General features: G+C 35.8%; 1 protein-coding gene across 3 annotated transcripts in view; it reads right to left on the bottom strand.

Annotated features, from left to right (window-relative positions):
* Positions 1–3,466: 3,466 nt before the first annotated feature.
* sema3fa (sema domain, immunoglobulin domain (Ig), short basic domain, secreted, (semaphorin) 3Fa) overlaps positions 3,467–21,674 on the bottom strand; it is an 84,264-nt gene continuing 66,056 nt past the window's right edge. For all 3 annotated transcript variants that reach the window (XM_055214037.2, XM_055214035.2, XM_055214036.2), the window contains 11 exons: positions 20,472–20,611; positions 19,577–19,691; positions 13,203–13,272; positions 10,434–10,578; positions 10,139–10,361; positions 9,967–10,055; positions 9,605–9,646; positions 8,247–8,404; positions 7,708–7,775; positions 6,859–6,992; positions 3,467–4,454 (listed from right to left, as the gene is read on the bottom strand). In XM_055214037.2, coding sequence (XP_055070012.2) covers positions 4,017–4,454; positions 6,859–6,992; positions 7,708–7,775; positions 8,247–8,404; positions 9,605–9,646; positions 9,967–10,055; positions 10,139–10,361; positions 10,434–10,578; positions 13,203–13,272; positions 19,577–19,691; positions 20,472–20,611 — 1,622 coding nt within the window. In that variant the 3' untranslated portion in view covers positions 3,467–4,016. The remainder of the gene's footprint in view (positions 4,455–6,858; positions 6,993–7,707; positions 7,776–8,246; positions 8,405–9,604; positions 9,647–9,966; positions 10,056–10,138; positions 10,362–10,433; positions 10,579–13,202; positions 13,273–19,576; positions 19,692–20,471; positions 20,612–21,674) is intronic.

Raw genomic sequence — 21,674 nt, 5'->3', positions numbered from 1 at the left:
CCAGAAGCAACTCCTTAGGTCAAACAGTTTAAACTCCGTGTATGTTTTGAGGATGGCTCTGAATCTGGGCCCGTATTCAAAAATAATCTTAATGCAAAGAGTAGCTCGTAGTGACGCAATTCTACGAAAATTCTTAGAAATGTGGGCGTTTACTCTTAAAATTAAAGAAACAATCCTAGTAAAGAAAAAAGTAATTCAGAAAGCATCTTAACCCTTAAAAGAGGTCTTAAGGTCAAAATTGTTGAGCACAGAGGAGGACTTGAGAGTTTTTTTAGAAACTGGGAAAGTGGACAAAACATGAAGAGGGAGACAAAAAATGTTGCACACAATGCATGACAGTAAGTTAATAACATGCAACACATTAGATCGTGTATATATCCTGTAATTTCAAATTGATAGCTAATAATAGATCCTATACTTCAAAGCACTCTTTTTCTTCCTTCTTGGACAACCAACCAATCATAATCTTCAAATGATTGTGTCACACGTACCAACGGGGTCAACCTCGCCTCTTCACTAAGTTAAATGATTTTGTCTTTTCCTTACTCAGAGTTGCTCTCAGATCAGTCCAAAATCACTCTTAAGCTAAGACTCCTACGTAAAAGTTTTTAAGCTAAATAAAGAGGTTTTTTTGAGACTCTTAGGGGGCGTGCACACCAACGCTTCTACGCCCGGGGCCCGGCGCATGTTTTCAATTGTTTCCAATGGAAGCTCTGCGTTTTTCAAATAAGCCAGCAGCTAGCGTTTTTTTTCCGCGCTAAAAAACCGGCGCTCTGCGGTTTTTCCGCGCTCGGCGCTGAGCGTCGAGAGTTGAAAGAGATTTAACTTTGGGAGAAAAGCTCCGCTCGTCAATGTCAGTTCTCACACGGCCGCCCAATCACAGTGGAGGAGGGGCGGGACATTACCACAGCAACCAACCGGCTCGCAGCTGAAGTATCACAGCTACCAAAGCGCTCAGCTGAAGAAAGCTGGCACTCAGCTGAAAAACAGCTGGCATTCGGCGTTTTCAGCCGCGTTTAAAAGTTTTGGTCTGTCCAGCCCCTTAGAGGGCTCTATCTTACCCCCGTGGCAATGCAGCGCAATGTGCAACGCAAGTGTCTTTTGCTATTCCACCCTGCGCAATTATAATTTTCACGATTAGCGGCGCGTTGTTTAAATAGCAAATGCATTTGCGCCCACTTTTGCGCTCCTGGGCGTTCTGGTCTGAAAACGAGGTGTGTTCAGGCGCATTGTTGGCGCGTTGCTATTTTGAGGCAACTAAAATAGACTACGCCATTGATCAACAAAAACCTGCTCTAAAGTCTAAAGTCAATAGCGCAATATGTTTTTTGTTATTTAAAGAGTGCATTAGTAATATGCGCCTAAACGGGACGACAACGCGGGTTTGTTACAAATAAAGTATGTTTACAGTACAAACCTTTTCTTACATACTTGTAAATTTTTTTTGATGATATTGGATAGCCATTCATTTAAAGCAATTAAAAGCCTGCTTTTTTACTTCCATGACTAAATGAAAACGGGTTTTAAAGGTTTTAATGAAAAAATAAAAATTTCAATACAAGTGTAAAACAACACAATTATTTAACATTAATCTTACACTGGGGATCTTCTTCCTCCGCTTAGTTTTTCAGTTTACAAAGTCCGTCATCTAAATAGGGATTAGACAAAGCACCAGTGCAAATGGCTTTTAAAGTGGATGAGAGCTGAGACTCTCATTGGTTTATTGCACGTTACACCCACAATACTCCCATTAATCATTAAAAAAAATAGGACCAACCTTTTCGACTGTGCGCCGAGCGCATAAACCATTTTTCCCATCGTTAAAATTAGCAAAAATTGATTCTGACATGCCCATTTAGCTGTGCGCTTTAGACAATGCGCTTAGATCGTTAAAATAGGGCCCAGAATCTTTAAGAATACGGGCCCTGATCTCTATCAAAATTCCTTAAAAATTAAAAAAAAAATTTTTTTTTTTGAAAAAACCAACCCATATTTGAAAGGTGATGAAAAGAGACTAAAAATGAAGATAGGAAAAAACGATATATATATATATAAATAAATAAATACATAAATGTTTATATAGTTAAAGAATAACATTTTCTGGAAGGCATTATAATTTTGTGAAAATCTTAAAAAATGCTGGTGCTGGCTGGCAACTTTTTTTTACAAACGCTGGCGGGGAAAGAGTTAAGAAAAGTCTTTAAGAATTTCGTATGTTCAGAACAACATAAATGTGAGTAAATAATGACAGATTTAGTTTTTTAGGTGAACTATTTCTGTACTTTTTACAGAATTTCTCTGAATAATTGAAACTAAATCTATTTTGGGTGAACTATCCCTTTTTGCATTCAAATAGATTCACCTAGTAAAATCTTTTGCAAAGAGGCTCTGAACTTGTATTTGTTATAAAATATATAACTTTAATTAGTCAACGACAATGATGGAAAAGAAAACAAATAAAAAATACATTACTATAACATTAACTGTTCATAACATCTAATTCTGGATCTTTTCCCGCACATTAGATTATCTTAAAAAAGACAAAACAAGCGGACAATCCACAGGTATGAATGTCTTACGAACGAAAAGAAAAAAATTACAACAATCATTTCACACGGTCTGTTTACAGATTCAACAGAGGCGAAACAGACATTAATTGTGCTTCATTCAAGTCCTTTGTCTTTATAAATCATCCTTACTTTTTGACTTTCTCTCAGATCATGTCACAGACCAGCCATAAACATCTACACAGCAACATATCCAGAATTTGACTACATATCTGTACAGTACAAATACATTTCATGCAAACTCAACCGAGCCCCCTAAAGTTTAGATTAGACTATAGATGTCTTACGCATGGCCCAAATCACTTATTAATGTACAGAGATGCTTTCTACCCAACACAGTCTCATAGCAGTTCGTACGTATTTTACGAGTTGGCTAATTCAAATGAATTCGTACAACTAAATTAGTTTTTGTACAATTTGCTTTGTCCCGTGATGTGGGTTAAGGGGTGGGGTACACTGTAAATATTATATCAAATCAACATATATTTTTATGTTAGTTTAACTTAATATGTTATGTCAACTTATCATTGTTTTTTTTCTAATTATCATACGTTTTCGTACAATTCACTTCGTACAAATTCGCCAACTCATAAAATAAGTACAAATTCTCGTAAAAAATCAAGTAGTGTCTAGCAGTTTTTTTGGGGAGATACATATACGTGTAATTTTCCAACAGGTTGCTCCAAATTCCATTTGCAAAGAGATGAACAGGTTTTGAACCCCATTTTTAGCTTCTTTTAAACTTTGTGCGTGCAATAGTACATATTTTACAAATGAAAAAATGTGTCAATGTGTACATACTGTACAGGAAGCTGTTATCAATAACCAACCGAATATCTGAACATACAGAAACGACTTATATTTAACACACATTAGCATAGCAACAAATGGAAGATCAAGAAGATTAAAAGAACTTTTAATGATATTAAAGTGTTTGTTTTTTCCCTTTTCAAGGTCACAGATAACTCAGATGCATGTAAAAATGTTTCGGTACATCTGCAGAATGGGCGCGTGTCCTCATGTGACTCCACCAAATGTACAATAGCTTGCAGTCCCATCATAGCTGTTGTATCAAAACATCAAGTGCAGTCAAACTGTCCGTCGGGGACTTCAAATGCCCAGAGATTATGATCACTAACTATCCGGTTAGTGATATGTACATCGAAGCTTATATCATGGAAACACGGCGTGTTGACATGGTAAAACCCATTGTAATAAATACGTCGGAGGGAAGTTACGATGATAACAAAATATTTGCACGTAAGGTCTATACACATGTTTTTTGCTCTATTTCCATACAAAGATATCCACAGAATCGAAGTATTTACAGCCTACAATAAATACTGTCTATTCTCCTCAGTCAGTCATTGTGGTTATGGTTTACGCTGAATATTTTCGGCAAGTAACTCCTGCTTATGTGGGAAAACTCCTTATTGGACGATTTGCATTTCATGTCTCTGCCATGCTGTCCTGATCTTGGTGGTGTCTCCTGTTTCGTGGCTTCCGTAGGTCTTTGGTCACCTCCTTGATGTCTTTTTTCTTGTGGGCGTGGGCCGTGGGGTCATCCCCCATCTGCCAATAGTCCTGGCAGTACTGATTGATGAGACCCATCTCGGGCTGGCTCAGGATGGTCAGCAGATCTTTGTACTGCTCTGCGCTGGGTGTCCAGGCGCTGCTGGACTGAAGAGGCGGGACGGCGGGGGCGGTGGTTTCGGTCTGGATGCTGTTGACGGTGCGGGCGGAGAGAACCACCAGCTGCAGTCTGACCAATGTGTGTTTGAAGTTCTTCTCAGTGGCGGTGCACTGGTAAACTCCACCATCAGAGAGCTGAAGAGAGCGCAGGAGGAGACCCTGATCTGTGCGGACTACGCGCCCGTCGGAACGGATCTGAAATGAATAACATGGACGTGAGTTAAGATTTTATGTTAAACTAGATTTATATTCTAGATCCTGCGACTGCTCACCATTCTTATCACTATTTTTAATAGTTGCTACACTGCAAAAAATTATTTTCAAGAAAAAATGTTCTTGTGTTTTTGTTTTGTTTTCAATAAAATATCTAAAAATTCTTAAATTAAGATGCTTTTTCTTGATAAGGATAACGACCCAAGAAAATAAAAATCTAGTTTTTAGACCAGAAATATCAAATTAAAGTGATTTTGTGCATAAAACCAGCAAAAAACAAAATCTGCCAATGGGGTAAGCAAATTTTTCTTGAATTTAGTATTTAAGAAAAATATTCAAAAAATTTTGCTTACCCCATTGGCAGATTTTGTTTTTTGCTTGTTTTATGCACAAAATCACTTAAATTTGATATTTTTTGTCTAAAAACTAGACTTATTTTCTTGGGTCATTTTAGCTCATCAAGAAAAAGCATCTTAATTTAAGAATTTTTAGATATTTTTACTGAAAACAAGACAGAAATACTAAGAAAATATTTCCTTGAAAATAATTTTTTGTGCAGTGTGGCACAATTCCACACTGCAAAAAAAAAAAGATTTTCAAGAAAAAATTACTCTCCTACTTAGATATTTTTACCGAAAACCAGACAAAAATACAAAAAATTCTTAAATTAAGATGTATTAGAGCAAAATGACCTAGGAAAATAAATCTAGTTTTTAGACAAAAAAGTATCAAATTTAAGGGATTTTGTGCATAAAACAATCAAAAATCTGCCAATGGATTAAGCAAATTGTCTTGAATTTAGAGTTTAAGAAAAATGTTCCAAGATTTTTTTGCTTACCCCATTGGCAGATTTTTTTGCTTTTTTCACTTAAATTTGTTATTATTGGTCTAAAAACTAGACTTATTTTCTTGGGTCATTTTGCTCATCAAGAAAAAGCATCTTAATTTAAGAATTTTTAGATATTTTTACTGAAAACAAGACAAAAATACTAAGAATTTTTTCTTGAAAATCATTTTTTGCAGTGTGGCACGATTCCACACTGCAAGAAATTACTTTCTTACTTAGATATTTTTACTGAAAACAAGACAAAAATACTAAATTTTTTTAAAATTAAGATGTATTTTCTCAATGAGAAAAATGACCTAGAAAAATAAGTCTAATTTTTAGACAAAAAAATATAAACTTTAAGTAAATTAGTGCTTGAAACAAGCAAAAAAAAAAAATAATCTGCCAATGGAATAAGAAAAAAATTCTTGAAATAAGTTTACTTTTTTCATAAACACTTAATTCATAATTTTTTCTTATTCCATTGGCAGATTTTTCCTCTTATTTTAAGCACAAATTTGTTTAAAGTTTATATTTTTTGTCTTAAAACTAGACTTATTTTCGTGGGTCGTTTTGCTCATCAAGAAAAAGCATTTCAATTTAAGAATTTGTAGATATTTTTACTGAAAACAAGACAAAAATACTAAGAATTTTTTTTCTTGAAAATCATTTTTTGTAGTGTATGGCACGATTCAAAACTACAAAAAATTACTTTCTTCCTTAGATATTTTTACTGAAAACTAGACAAAAATACTAAAAATTCTTAAATTAAGATTTATTTTCTCAATAAGGAAAATGGCCTAGGTAAAATATGTTTTTAGACAAAAACATAAACTTTAAGTAAATAAGTGCTTGAAACAAGCAAAAAATCTGCCAATGGAATAAGACATTTTTCTTAAAATAAGTTAACTTTTTTCATAAACACTTAATTCAAGAAATTGTTTCTTATTCCATTGGCAGATTTTTTTGTTGCTTATTTTAAGCACAATTTGTTTAAAGTTTATATTTTTTGTGTAAAAACTAGACTTATTTTCCTTTGTCATTTTGTACATCAAGAAAAAATACATCTTAATTTAAGAATTTTTAGATATTTTTACTGAAAACAAGACCAAAATACTAAGCAAGAAAGTCTTTTTGCAGCGCAACAGTGTTTTGAGTGGTTCATAAGGCATTGCTAGGGTTTTAAGAGTTAAACATAGTGGCAGATTGAGATTTACAAATTATCTTCCTGGAACATTATCTTTACAATATATTTGATGAATGAAGATCCAAGGCACTACTTCCAGTGCCTTTATATTTTGGAACTGGAAGTAGTGCCTTGGATCTTCATTCATTAGATATTAGTTCTAACCCAACTGAGAGCACCCTCTAAACAGACAAACTGCTCTGTTTCATTCATACATTGTCTCAGACGACGACATGTTTGGGAGCTACCGTAGCTTCTCTTTGCATTTCGAAATTGTGGTTGGTTGCAATTTGCAATCTCACCGATATAAGCTGCTAAAACCCACATTACACCTTTAATTGTGCATAAGAAGTGAGAGATTCAGTGACACATACCTCTCTCCTCCTATCACTGTTCTCCTTCTGGAAATGCCATTTGATGGACACATGGGGAGTTCTGGCCTGGCACTCCAGAAAGGCTGTGCTTGCTTCTACTCCATACTGCACCGTCTCCAATGTATTCTTATTAGCTGACAGGAATTAATACAAAATAATATATAAAACAATAATCAACATCACAATGTGAACTACTAGAATTACATTTTTTGCAGAATTGGGCATGCCTGAATTTTAAAGTTCACACACATAGTACTAATATATACTATATAGTACTATGTATAGGCCACCATGCCAGAATTAGATTAGTTGTTTTTGCAATGTTATAGTGATCATATATAATTGTTTCTCAGTCTCTTTAATAGAATACATCCAGAAAATACAGTAAAATGTGTATATAGTATTAAAAACTGTATAAAAATGTAAACTGATGTGTCAAGTTTTTAGGGTAAACTCCCCTTTCACTTGAGCAATAACAGGAAACTGCAGAATCTCTTAAACATAAATAAAATAAATCCTAAATTATTCTGCTAAAAAACGCTCAAGATGTGTTTAGTGCCAAGAGAGGTCACACTAAACACAGATGATTTTTTGTACATATTTCCTGTACTTTCTGTTAGAATCTTAATAAAATAGATTGAAAAAAATATTAATGACATTAAAACTTCTAAAACAACAAGTCTGGTGGTGGTGTCCTAAGACTTACTGCACAGTACTGTTTGTATTTTAAATTTGATGATGCAGTTTTGGACCCAACGGTGGATCTGCAGAGTTTAAGGGGTTAACATCTAAAAAGCATACAAAATGTTTATAAATTAAAGTAATTGTTGTTATTTTTTTGTTCCTCACCATTAGAGTTGTAGCCTCTGCATTGTCTAATAGGATTGCCATACTTCACATCTTGCCTCCGACTCCGCCTACAGAATGCAAACCACCAATAGCAAATCAGGAAACTGGTTCAGACTTATTTTGAATCTGAGACTTTTAATTCTAAAAACTTTGAATAAAATAATCAGGTTATGAGTAAACGTAATGCTAAATATAGGTAAACAAACACATGCTACCAAAAGGGTTTGTGTATATTATGCATATTACATATCGCATATTGCTACTGTGTACATTTTGTATATTGTGTATTTTGTGCATTCTGATATGTATATATAGTGTTCCTGTAGCTAAACTGTTTAAGATTGTGTTTGCAGTGCAAAGGTCCCAGGGGACACCCATACTGATAAAATCCATACATTTATTGCACTGTAATTTACTAAATGTAAGGTGCATACATACTGTATTCATATGTCTTTAAATATAATGCAATCCTCAACTAGTTGTGTAGTAACAGTTGTTAAGCTTGTCACGTTACCATACACACAATAAAGAGCTTTAACCTTTTTTGATTTGCTGAGTAGCGAGAACAGGACTTGCCATCCCAGGCACAGTAAGGATCTCTGGCCAAGCAACAGTCAGCACACGCTTCTCCATACACATCACACCTGTGCAGGGCCAGATGAGTGACGCCCATCGCTGAACTCACATATAGTTGTTGCTACACACACAGGGACAAAACATGGTTAATTTTCTTTGAAAAGTATGACATGCACTGCAAAAAATGATTTTCAAGAAAAAAATTCTTCATATTTTTGTCTTGTTTTCAGTAAAAATATCTAAAAAAAAAAATTATGAAGATTCTCTTTCTTCATGAGCAAAACGACCCAAGATAATACGTCTAGTTTTTAGACCAAAAACATCAAGTTGAAGTGATTTTGTACATAAAACAAGCAAAAAAATCTGCCAATGGGGTAAGCAAATTTTTCTTGAATTCTTGATTTTTTTGCTTACCCCATTGGCAGATTTTTTGGCTTGTTTTATGCACAAAATCACTTAAATTTGATATTTTTTGTCAAAAAACTAGACGTATTTTCTTGGGTCAATTGGCTTATCAAGAAAAGGAACCTTCATTTAAGAATTTTTAGTAGTGCTGGGCAAAGATTAATCGCAATTAATCGCATACAAAATAAGTGATTTTTGGCATAATATATGAGTATGTGCTGTGTGTAATTATTATGTATAAAAAATATTTTACATGTTGATATATATTTATTTATATTTTTATATATTCTATATTAAAAATAAATGTAAAAAAATTATATATAAGGAAAACAATTCTGAAATGAATATATGAATGTGTGTGTGGTTAAATATACACAATTATTAGACACAGCACACGCACATATATTATGCAAAAAAATCACTTTTATTTTGTATGCGATTAATCGCGATTAATCTTTGCCCAGCACTAACTTTTTGATATTTTTGCTGAAAACAAGACAAAAATACTATTTTGCAGTGTGTTAAATCCTGTTTCCTAAAGTCCCAGGAAGAGTTATTTCTTTCTTTAAAGTTACTCTTTGGCATTTAATAATAACAATAATAATATTTGATGTGAAGTATACATTTTAAAATAGTGTTAATGACTTATAAAAAGCATCCTTTAAATGGTCTAGCACCTCCGTATCTTTGTGAGTTACGATTAAAGTAGTGCTGCACGATAATGAATTTGATAAACAATGATAAGCAATATAATAATGCTTTATGGTTGTAAAATTAATTACAATTATAATAAAATATATTTGAAATTTGTATAATCGGCACACATGATATATATATATGCATATTTGTGATATTTCAATTTATCTTGCATCCCTAAAAGAAATATATAAAAAATTCAGGAATCTTTTAAACTTACTCTTTTTGGTGAAATTTTCATTGTAGTTATTGGAGTTGGAACCTGTAATATAAAAGACAACATGTATATGAATTTAAAAATAATCACTACTTTTATACGCCATTTAGGGGCGGTTTCCCAGACAGGGTTTAGATTAATCCAGCACTAGGCCTGATCAGGACATTTTATTAGTTTTTACAAACAAACCTTACAAAAAACAATAGTGGTGTGCATCTTGAGACAAAACAATGGCACTGATATATGTTAAAATAAAATATTTTAATAATAATATTTTAGTCCGGGACTAAGATAAGCACTGTTCGCCCCATAATGTGCTGACATGAAATGTCACAGAAAAACTATAAGAAATAAGAGGGTCTTACTCTAAAGACCTCCACCTCCTCCAGAACCAGCTCTTCAGTCTGAAGATCATCTCTGGGCAGCACAATCACCTTCTGAACTGTTCCTCTATCTGTAAACAATCATTCATTTATTTTTAACATTTTAAAGTATCATTCAAATAATATACAATTTGCATTGCTTAAGAAAATTCACCTGTTCCTAAGAAAAGGACTTCATAGTTTCCATCTGCTGCAGCCACTTGGTCTACAGTGATGGTGGTAAATTCATAATCCACATTGGTGCGAACCACCAGGGGGCGCTTGTGGACTGGATAAACTGCATTGAACATGGTCGGATGGTTGCGCATGAAGTTGATAACCTCGTCTGGGTAATCTTTGGTAGACTTCATGTTTGGTGTGAATGTTCCTCCTGGACACTGTTATTAGAAAGATGATAATTTTCATTTATGTTTTTTATTTTTATGTTAGGTATTAATAATGCTACTCACTGTTCCTGGTCGGGGGTAAGGAATTTTGCCCTGGTATGCCACCCACTGGTAGTTTGGCCCTTCTTTATGAGCAAAAGGACCATTGAAGACCATGCGAACATCAGCCATGGAATACACACATACTGCTGATCCCTTAAATACTGACCTATAGATAAAAGAGGGTGTATATTTAACAAACAGAATTATGCGCAATATAGTTTAAGGGCAAACATAATGGCCCCATATTTTCTTAATACATGTTTAATACACAAGTAAGTCTATGAAAACTCAAGTCTTTTTTGTGATTTTGTATATAAAATTATCCTACATAATGTATCTTTAATAACCTTCACATCTTAAGTATTGACTAAGGCAGTAGTCTCCAACATGGTGCCCACGGGCACCAGGTTGCCCGCACAGAGTCTGTGAGGTGCCCGCCAAAGCACATTCTATTTATAGTCTCAATTGTAATATTTATTGCATATTTTTATATTAGCTTGGCTTCTTTTATGTATGTTAACATTTTAAGCAATGATTAAACATCAACAAGTAAGATCAAATAGAATCAACAAGTAAAATATACGTTTTGAGTAGATAAATATAAAGAATAGCCCTCCAGATTGTTTTATCCATTGTGGTAGCCCTTGCTTACATAAAGGTTGGAGACCCCTGGACTAAGGTCATGTCAAAGATTGAAATTAATAGTTGAAATCAAACTTTAGCCTGGATTTCACAGACAGGGTCACATTTAAAAAAAAAATTTTTTTGCCAATTGCCTTCCATTTTTGCCAATGTCAACATTTTTCTAATTTTTAAAATCCCTCTCCTCCCACCAGGATCAATTCTATTATTAAATCCCATTCATGATTCAAATGATTCCTGATGGTTATAATAAAGCCCAGCCCAACATTTTCTCTTGGTATATTCACTGTTTTATTCAGAGATGTAATGGGCTCCAAAAGCCTGGGAACACACTGACAATCTGGAACTCATAATCTAATTTAAAAGTAAAAGACTTGTTAAATGAGATGAATAAGAAAGATCTGAATAACTTTCTTTTTCCTAATCAAATAACTAAACTTATATTGACCGTGTCAACTATTTTGTACAAGTGGTCAGATTTCCTTACTTTCGATTAAAGCACAAAAGAAACATTTGGAAACCTTCTTATATTATGCACAGATCATGATTTGCACAAAAAACGAAATTGCGGACAATTGACCTTTTTAAAGGGGCCATGGCACAAGACTTTTTTAAGATGTCAAATAAATCTTTGGGGTCCCCAGAGCACATATGTGAAGATTTAGCTCAAAACACCATATAAATAATTTATTATAGCGTGTTAAAATTGCCACTTTGTAGGTGTGTGCAAAAATGTGCCGTTTTGGGTGTGTCCTTTAAAATGCAAATGAGCTGATGAAATTCAAACACTGATCACAATGATGGTGGTTTGTTGCAATTAAAACTCAATTGTGCTTTTCTCTGCACTAAATGTCAGTGCTGTGTTTGGATAGTGCAGATTAAGGGGTGGTATTATTATAATAAAAGCTCCTTATGACATCATAAGGAGAGCCAAATTTCAACAGACTTATTTTTTCATATGCTTGTAGAGAATGGTTTACCAACACTAAGTTACTGGGTTGATCTTTTTCACATTTTCTAGGTTGATAGAAGCACTGGGGACCCAATCATAGCACATGGAAAAAGTCAGATATTCATGCCATGGCCCCTTTAATGATAACAGAAATTCTAATCATCAGTAGGGGCTCTTGACTGCTCTTCCGAAGGGCGCAAATTCAAAACAAGTGTTTGGATTGTCATGTTTTTTGCTCTTTTTTTCCAAAATATGTGTTTGTTGCGTCATGTGGACCATGTGCATCACGTGTTTTGTCAAAATAAGTGCCTGCTGCACACGCGTCAAAACCGTTTATGATAAAAGAGACGCTCACATTCACAAAATACACGCAAGACACTCCCTGCACAATAAACTCTGATTACGCATGACATTATGCGAGTATCTGGCAAACGCGAGCGTTTCTTTGATAATAAACCCTTTAGACGCGTCTGCAGCAGGCACTTATTTTGACAAGACATGTGATGCACATATGTTAACTCGACACGCCAAACACATTTTGAAATGACGAACCACACACATGACGGACTACATACATGTTGTAACGAACTTCGCATCGTGCGCCCTCGAAAAAATAAGTCACCGGCTGCCATTTTTGACAGAGGTTGTGTTTAGCGGCTTTTAGATCTGAATGCTTCATATGGTTTGCAAACACCACTTCATGTTGCCTAGACTTTCTTTTTCGCACATGAATACACAGTGATGATGAAATGAAGAATCGAGGGGATTCACTGTATTTGCACAGTGTGATAAGCATGGGAACTTCATCAAAACACTGACAGCTGCCTCTGAGCCCAGTTGTCTAATATTTCCATGCATACAAATAACACTCCTAACCGCATCTAATAATGCTGGAATAATGCAGATAAATCCTTTTGAGAATATCACATCTCAGATTCACAGAAAAGCTGCTTTGTGCTGCTGGAGGACTCGTAGCGCTGCCTGCGAAGCTTGCCAAACACTTGTTTTTCAGTATGGTAGAAACAGTCTTTGGAAGCGGAGAAATGGGGGTGTTGCCCCGCGGGCAACTGGAGTGTGAATATGAAAGAAAATCTATTCAGGCTCTCTTGCCAATCTGATAAGCGGCACGATTAGTAAGAGGCGTCTGAAATGCGGGGATCGAATCTCGCTTTGGAGACAGTCGTGAACTTACGCACCCAGACACGGAGAAGACGCCGTAGATGACGGGATTCTTGGTGTCCTGGGTCTTCTGGATGTACACGTCACCTGAAAGAAAGATTGATTTACTTTAGTTCTTGGGTTTAGAAGATATACGAGCTGCAGTACATAAAGGTATGCACATTGGCGGTAATGGGCGAGTACATAGTTTCGAGAAACTGCTAAGAGTGCACAAGCATTGGAACATATTAGCAAATCTAAAATGGTTATCTTGATACCACAGATAGTCTTGTTGTGTACTGCTTGTGTTTAGCAACCAGATAAAACACATGATACTTAAAAAATAACATGCATCAAATTTCACAATCACAACATGAATTTAAAACAACTTGGCAAGTCAATTCAACCTACTATTTAAACTTATAAAAACAAGTTAAAATTGTTTAACTTAAAAGGAATAGTCAATTTTCTTAAAAGAAAAATCCAGATAATTTACTCACCACCATGTCATCCAAAATGTTGATGTCTTTCTTTGTTCAGTCGAGAAGAAATTATGTTTTTTGAGGAAAACATTGCAGGATTTTTCTCATTTTAATGGACTTTAATAGAGCCCAACATTTAATACTTAACTCAACACTTAACAGTTTTTTTCAACGGAGTTTCAAAGGACTATAAACGATTCCAAACAAGGCATAAGGGTCTTATCTAGCGAAACGATTGTCATTTTTGACAAGAAAAGTGGATAGTGTCCACTTTTGGACCACAACTTCTCGTATAAATACGGTCGTGTTGCGCCAGCGTGACCCCACGCAATGCGTCATGACGTCAAGAGGTCACAGAGGACGAACGCGATACTGCGCCCCAGTGTTTACAAATGTGTTGAAAGAGGACCGTTCCTACGTTGTTGTATGTGGAATGATACTAATTAATGTATTTGTGTCAGTTTATTGTTTACAATGGTCCGCAAATGTGCGTTTTATACATATGTAACATGTGACCTCCCAACGTCACTACGCATTTACATTAGGTCGCGCTGGATCGGATCTAGACGAGAAGTTGTGGTTTAAAAGTGGATATTTTTTATTTTTCTTGTCAAAAATGACAATCGTTTCGCTAGATAAGACCCTTATGCCTCGTTTGGAATCGTTTATAGTCCTTTGAAACTGTTGAGTTAAGTATTAAATGTTGGGCTCTATTAAATTCCATTAAAATGAGAAAAATCCTGCAATGTTTTCCTCAAAAAACACAACTTCTTCCCGACCGAACAAAGAAAGACATCAACACCCCGGATGACATGGTGGTGAGCAAACCACCTGGATCTTTCTTCCAAGAAAATTGAATATTCCTTTAAGTTGTTAAGTTAAAGTAACATAAACATTTGTGTTGATTTGACATTTTTTTACAGTGTACTGCATGTTAGATATCAGAAATCAAACAAGCCTTAAAGGAAAACACCACAGTTTTTCAATATTTTACTATGTTTTTACCTCAACTAAGATGAATTAATACATACCTATCTTTTTTCAATGCATGCACTTTTAATCTTTGTACAGCGCTTCTTGAATGTGTTAGCATTTAGCCTAGCCCCATTCATTCCTATGGCTCCATACAAAAGTTTTATTTTGTGCCACCATACTTACTGGTGTAACTACTCATGTAACAGTCGTTAAATAGGGAAAACATGGAAGTGTTTGGCGGCTTCTAAATTCATCCCTGTTTGGAGCCATAGACATGAATGGGGCTAGGCTAAATGCTAACACATTCACAAAGCACTGTACGAAGATTAAAAGTGCACTGAAAAAAGATAGGTATGTATTAATTTGTCTAAGTTGAGGTAAGAACATAGTAAAATATTGAAAAACTATGGTGTTTTCCTTTAAACTGTGACAGCCATGTAAAGAGCATAAAAATAAATGCATAAACGTTGGCCCACCCTATTTTAGCCCCTAAGTTATTCTCCCATGCTCAGGTTTGCTGACATTACACAAAACATCACATTAATAGGAGAATACAGTCTCATACACTTTCCATCTCTCCGTCTTTGTTTCGGTTTCCAAAATACAGCCAAAATTAACCACAAAGGACCAGTTATTTTCTCTAGCCAATGCGAGAAACACCGGACAAGGCCACTGGGACAAATAGAGGGAATTGGACTGAGCCAAAAGATTTTTATGGGTTCATCTTATAAGAGCTGTTGAGCACAATGAATGTTTTAGTTGAGGGACACTACTGGGAAGACAGCGATACATGGTTGAATGGTGAAACATGACGAAAGAATTCACAAGAATCAGTTGTGCCCATTTATAAGGATCTGATGTCTTGTGTGTTGTTTTAAAACTCAGTTCACCCTTGAAATTTGTAGCTTAAAGGGCACATACTATGCAAAATCCACTTTTATAAGGTATTTGGACAAAATGTGTGTTGGCAGTGTGTGAACCACCCTACGATGAAAAAATACATATTTAGTCCTCATTAAACCAAAGCAGTCTCATTAGACATGCCGTTTTGATTCTCTTATCAATGTGAGGTCACATTGATAAAGCCCCGCCCACTAACAGTCCTGCATTACAATAGTTTCCACCCTCAGCGAGTTGTACTCTGTCGACTAGATACTATTGTCTGCATTGATCAGATCTATTTTAACCAAAAGCGCTCACTGTCTGTTTGTAAGGAAGTGAGGAGCTGTAGCTCATTTGCATTTAAAGGTACAGACATTTAAACAGCACATTTTTGCTCCCACCCAAATAGGGGCATTTTGGACATGCTATAATAAATGGTGTATTTTGAGCTGAAACTTCACAGACACATTCTGGGCACACCTGAGACTTATATTACATTTTGTAAAAAGGCCATAATAGGTGCCCCTTAATGCGTTGACATCATTTCCACTGAAACAGGAAGTTAGGGTGGGGCATATTGACTGCCCCCAACCCTTTTTAAAATAGCCAATAGCATTTAGCTTAACTTGCAATCTGATGAGAAGCTGAAGTGCAGAATGATGTCATTAAATCATTGATCCGTATCGGCGGATGGGAAAGACTAAGCAGGCGTTTACATTCATGCATTTAGCAGACACCTTTGTCTAAAGCGACTTACAATTTATACATTTTTTTCAATATTTGTGTTCCAGGATCAAATCATGACCTTTAGGCTGATAACACAACACCATTTGGGGTGTGTCCTTTTAAATGCAAATGATCTCTGCACTAAATGGCAGTGCCATGTTTGGATAGTGCAGATTAAGGGGCGGTATTATCCCCTTCTGACATCACAAGGGGAGCCAAATTTCAATCACCTTTTTTCCACATGCTTGCAGAGAATGGTTTATCAAAACTAAGTTACTGGGTTGATCACATTTTCTAGGTTGATAGAAGAGCTGGGGACCCAATTGTAGCACTTAAACATGGAAAAAGTCAGATTTCCATGATATGTCCCCTTTAAAATTCATTCATTGAGCATCTGGTTAAATTTAATTGGTTAAGGGTCACTGAATGGAAACACTGTAACATTAAAGCAATTTCCCACATATATTTTAGGTAATAAGGAACGCAAAAGGTAAAAGAATAAACAGATGTCCCATGAAAAACAGACAATTGAGCTTGGACACCAAGTAATCAAGCGATGAGGGAAAATCCTGCACTACGTGCCTGATCCAGCGAGGAAATCTCTCTCCGGCCAAGCCACAAAAAAAAACAAGCCATGAAAACCTCACTGCCCCTCTGAGGAAAAGAGCAAACATCCAGTCCAAAACTCAACTGACAACTTAATTTCTCAAACACAGAATCATAGTGATGGTGAACGGCGAACCGGAGAGAATAAGAGGGCAGAGGCAGGGAAAACAGCCCTGAGGGCACTTTATGTGCGGTGAAATGAACCGAACACACAGACCGGTCACTTACCCGATTTAAGCACGCTGCAAAAGCAATAAAATCATAGCAGTCGTGCGTTTCGATTCATTTGACTCTGAAGAGTGGCAGAGGTTGTTACAGCTGCTTTATCAGCCAATCCCATTCTGTCCTGTCAATCAAACTCTCCCAACACCAGTTGTGTAAGCCTGTTAAACATTTGTGTCTTGCATCAATAGCTACGTTTCTTTGCGCAAAAAATTTGCTTATTTTCTAAAAGACTATTGAAAGACGGCGTTTCCATTAATCGATGATATGCGACTGAAACTTTTTAGTTTAGTTTTCCAAAAATCACGTCGACTGATGTTGGTAGGTTTACTAATATCAAATCCACCGCACTAGGCATTGTTTTAAAGGTGCAGTGTGTAATTTTTAGAAGGATTTCTTAACAGAAATGCTAAATTATATACAAAACTATATTATCAGGGGTGTATAAAGACCTTTTATAATAAACAGTTATGTTTTTATTACCTTAGACGCTTTTATCTACATACACAGAGGGTCCCCTTACGTGGAAGTCGCCATTTTGTGCCGCCATGTTTTTACAGAAGCCCTTAACGGACAAACTTGTTTTACCGAGTTGTCTTCGACAATGACAGGTTTTTCCAGTGGCGTCTACCGTAGCTTCTCTATGCGTTTCAAAAGCAAAGGGTGAGCAGTGGACTGAGCTGTTGGTTGCAATTCGCAACCTTACCACTAGATACCGCTAAAATGTACACACTGCACCTTTAACCGAAGGAGACGTACGATCATTATCCAAACAATAATGCCAAGGAAAGCCCCTTATACTTATGAGCGGCAACGTATAGGTGATTCTTGGAGGTAAAAGTACATTATTTTAAAATCAAAAGAGATGTAGGAGTGTTATCCAAACATTATTGGCAAGAAAACCCTCTTATACTTGGAAGCAGACCACAGAGCAGACACGCATTGAGCTGTTTCTCGAAGGTTTTAGTACATGCCGCGTCATCTTCAAATAATAATTTTGTGACTTACTTGCATCAGGTGACCTGAAAATGGTGAATAAACTGTTTCCCTTGCAGTTTTGCAAAATACACCTTTTCCAATTGCCTACAAAACCACCTCATGCGATCGTAAAAACCTTTTTGCGAAATTGACGTGTTTCCATTGGCCGTAATTTCGCGATGTTATTTTGCGCAATTTAATGCGTAATGGAAATGCAGCTAATTATGCATTAATCTGTGTATTACTTTATATACATTAATGGCCAAAAGGGACGTCCAACTTTGAACAATTGACATATTTGCTCCCTATTAGAAGTATTAAAAATTTTGTATTCATGTCGCATTGGCGTGTCTGGATTATAAACTGAAGCTCATCTTTGAGAAGAACTGAAGGAGGCTTGGCAAAAAATTAAACAAAAAACACATGCAAAATTTATAAAGACAGCTCAATGCAAAATATTAATAACAGTCAACATTGTAGTCAATGTTTGCTTTATCTGTGAGCCTTTTGTATTTCTATGCATTTTTTGCATGCTTGAATAAAACCCAGATTCCCCATTACGCTATGATTTCCGTTTTCATGCACCTCATATATTGATGGTTTAATTTAACCTGAGGGGACATTAAAAGCAATATTGTACAAATTTCCCACTTTTGGTCACTACTGTACACACACATAAATGCACAATACCGCACCAAGACACATACTGTATCTCTTATAGCAGTTTGTTTTTTACACCGTATTAGTTTCTTCTACTTTAGCTTTTGCAATAAAACCTAATTTATTATTTAGGACCACAAGCCCTATTTAAGTCTCGCTTCCTATATTTCTTGTGACGCTTTGTGCTCACGCACAAACGCTACACACTGCACATACAGGAAAAGAAGGAAATTACTTTTTCCAAGTTGCACCCTCCGGAGAGACATATCCATTGAACCATCAGACACAAGCGCCTTCGGACAAATGAGCTATATCATGCCCTATCCGGAAATAAGAGGCCTCTTATTTCAGCACGAATACAGAATTAAATTGTGCCTCTGGTATACATCTCGCTGCATATAGGACGTCTATTTGAGAATTTCTTTTATATTATTATATGATGTCATCCCAAGCATCAAGAATACATGGAAGCAACCCAGGTGTAGGAATTAGATGGAAACATTTATTAAACGTTTAAATAAAACACGTTTTTTTAAGTAGCTTAATTTTGTATAATATCATGTATATTAAAATACCAAGGTACTGTTTAATAAATGAGATTATTTTACTAAATATATAAAACAAGAAGTCTTGGTTGCACTTTATTTACATTATGTCCACTTACAGTGTATTTACAGTGGAATTACCCAATAAAATACTGGTAAATCCATGCACTTAATGTGGTTAGGGTTAGGTTCAGGGTTAGGGTTAGGGTTGGGTTAGGTTCAAGACTTGGCCCCCATCAAATTACACGGTTACACAATAAGTACACAGTATGCACATGTGAAACTGGACTGTAAAATAAAGTGCTACCATAGTCTTAAACTAAAACAGAGACTTACGGAGCTCATCGAAATGTGTTTCAATTCCATCTAAGCCAGTCACGGAGCAGATGAGCCGAGCCTTTAGAAAGGTGCTCCATTTATTCACCAGACAGCAGTGTCCTCCATCATCATTCTGCAGAGGAAGTGATGTCATGTTAGCCATTAAAGAATCACTGTCAGACACAGCAAAAGCGCTAAGAGCGATTTGACGGACGTCTGTCAAACACCTAGACTGTATCTGTGAAATAAAGACGCCACTTTACCGCTATTTCTGTGGGTTTGCATTAACTGGGTTGTAAACATTGGCTTTGAGCACCGCTCAGCCCCATCTGCTATGGACAGCAGCCAACTTCAATAATGAGGCAGAGCGATGCCCGGTGACCACCAGCCGCCAGCAGCTACCCACACATTACAAACATGCTTGTTTGATTCACATTAGAACAGCAAAAATAACCAAGAAACAAGCGGCTGCTCATGTAGGAGGCACTGGACAATGATGGATCAGGATGAAGCTAGGGATCTGTCAATCAAGAAGGTTTTATGCCTTGTATTGCATTGTGTGCAGACATGACCGAAAAGAAAGTGCAATTAGGGGTGAGGGGGAAAAATTGATTCTCTTATGCGATACTAGATCGATCCAAACGCATACATAATTCATTATTAATATTGCAAAACTAAAGAAAAAAGTATTACTGTACTGTACCGTAAATGCAATTGGTTGTGTTGCACTGCTGTGCAAACAAAGGAGTATTTTAATAGCCAAAGACAAAAAGGAAAATAAGATTCGCACCACTTTTCTAAACAGAGATCTATCGAGAATCGTTTCGGAATTAGATTACGACTCTCACACCGAATTGAAGAATGAGATAATAATATCTAGATTATTTGTGCCTGCGTCTGCTCACGCTCTCACCAGACAGATTCTGCCGATCCTGGACTGGGCCATGGGAGTCTGACCCATCTCGGATGCTTTCTCACGAAAGAAGAAATAAAGCTTGTCGTCATTTTTCTCCGCGCTGTCAGGAATGAGCTGGGCATGGACGAATGTTGGATCTGAGAAGAGGCAGGAGGGAAAGAGAAGAAGCAGAAAGAGGGAAAAAGATGAATCATTGCAGAAGAAAGAACACAGAAGAGCAAAAGGATCATATTAAATAACGTTCACTTCAAATGCTTTGGCAAGTGCAACTGATGAGAACCATTTGTCGGACTCGCTCATTGTTAGTTTAACATCTCATTCGTAACACGCAATAGTCATGTGGAGTGTCTCTGACAGCATCTGTGATGTTATCACAGCGGACTCTTGTGACAGAAAAGATAAAACTAAAGTAGGGAGTCGAGTAAAAGAGTCGGATTTAATATGAGGAGGAAAATTTGGGTTCAAATTAAGGGCAAGCATCAATCAGATTTAACTATTTGAGATATTTTTTTTTCAGTATCAATTTATAAAACAAAATGGGGTTCAAAAGTCAAATGGGGTGGTTTCCTGGACAGGGCTTATCCTAGTCCCAGACTAAAATGCATGTTTGAGGTGTTTTAATTTAAAAACACCTTGTCCTGACTAATTTTAACATTTATCAGAGACATTGTTTTGTCTCAAAATGCACACCAGTAGTGTTTTTGTAAGGTATGTTTGTAAAAACTTCTTAAATGACCTAATATAGTTAAGGCCTAGACCTGGATTAGCCTTCTAAAATGTTTGTATTTAATACAAAAATAAATTATAGTGGCAGCATAACAATTTGAACGTCAAAAAAATGTATTTTTGGAATGTCGAATTTCTTTTTCTTACATGTCACAAATATAAATTTATTAGGGTTGTCAAAAGATTAATCGCGATTAATCGCATACAGAATAAAAGTTTGTATTTGCATAGTATATTTGTGTGTTTATTGTGTGTGATTATTTTGTATATATATAACACATATATAAAACACACATACATGTATACATTTAAGAAAAATGTTATGTATGTACATTATATATTTATATATATAAAATATATCAAATTCTCAATAAATATATTTATACATGTAAAAGTTTCTTAAAAACATGCATGCATGTGTGTGTATTCATATATACAAAATAATTACACACATATATTATGCAAAAATCACAA

The sequence above is a fragment of the Misgurnus anguillicaudatus genome, chromosome 8, assembly GCF_027580225.2.
Source record: "Misgurnus anguillicaudatus chromosome 8, ASM2758022v2, whole genome shotgun sequence".
Classification (NCBI taxonomy): domain Eukaryota; kingdom Metazoa; phylum Chordata; class Actinopteri; order Cypriniformes; family Cobitidae; genus Misgurnus; species Misgurnus anguillicaudatus.
The sequence above is the reverse complement of the archived record's forward strand: the minus strand, read 5'-3'. Positions and strand labels throughout refer to the sequence as shown.